This window comes from Saprolegnia diclina (assembly GCF_000281045.1).
Source record: "Saprolegnia diclina VS20 unplaced genomic scaffold supercont1.57, whole genome shotgun sequence".
In the NCBI taxonomy this organism is placed as follows: domain Eukaryota; phylum Oomycota; class Saprolegniomycetes; order Saprolegniales; family Saprolegniaceae; genus Saprolegnia; species Saprolegnia diclina.
In genome coordinates, this window is record NW_008246124.1 from 66,132 (window position 1) to 67,019 (window position 888).

At 53.5% G+C, this 888-nt stretch overlaps 1 protein-coding gene across 1 annotated transcript; it reads left to right on the plus strand.

Annotated features, from left to right (window-relative positions):
• Positions 1-362: 362 nt before the first annotated feature.
• On the plus strand, positions 363-856 carry SDRG_13183 (hypothetical protein; the record flags this gene model as incomplete). Its single annotated transcript, XM_008619264.1, has 2 exons — positions 363-762; positions 789-856. 2 exons carry the CDS (start codon positions 363-365, stop codon positions 854-856), a joined length of 468 nt encoding a protein of 155 aa, XP_008617486.1.
• Between the last annotated feature and the right edge of the window lie 32 nt (positions 857-888).

The window sequence follows — 888 nt, forward strand, 5'->3', positions numbered from 1 at the left end:
TTCTCGCTGTGAATGGGCGTCTTTTCGCACGGATCAAAATCGGACTCGGGCTTCTCTACCTCGTTGCGAGTGCCGTTGGCAGTGCCACGTACCTTAGGCTTTCGACTGTGAATTTGGCCAACGACCTTTGGTGGGCGACGTACAACAGCACGGGGACGCAGACCTTTCTTTCCAACTGGTTCAACCGATACCTCTTTTTTAACGCATCTCAGCCGTCGACGCGTCTTGACTTGTTGGCCTTTGCTGATACGACCGATTATTCAGCACACGACACTTTGATCGCGTACAGCCCCAACTACGCGAGGCTCGTGCAATACGAGTCAGGAAGTGACCTTGTCATGATGATTCAAGGTCTTCGCTCCATGGACGCCTGCAACGCGCCGTGGATCGCTACCAGCTACTGCTGGCTCGACTTTGATCGGCAAATCGAGATGGCCAACACACTTGGTCGTCAAGCGCGATGTGACGCCAAGTACCATAGTAATGGCGCTGTCTACTTGGAGTCGATTCTCAGAAATGTCGACTGGCCCACGTTTGAGTCGTGCTGGGGCACCTCGTTTGAGATTGGGGTCGCAAAAGACATTGGCTCGCTCAAGCCCAACGGTGCTGTCTGGCTAAAGTCTCTGACCAGTGGCTCCCGCCTCTCTGTCGTCGATGAAGCCAAGTTGTGGCAGTCGCTGGGTCTCATGACGTATACGACGCAGTGGCAAAACTACAAGGCACTCGGCCTCCATGACGTTTTCTCAATTGAGAACGCTTTTGGTTTGAGATACGACATGACGCTTCAGTCCAAGAACGGCTCGTATCAGTCGTCCATGTCGACGTCGTGGAAGACATATTGGACGTTTGCGAGTGATCTCTGGGCGATCGCAACCAATGGTTCTGGGA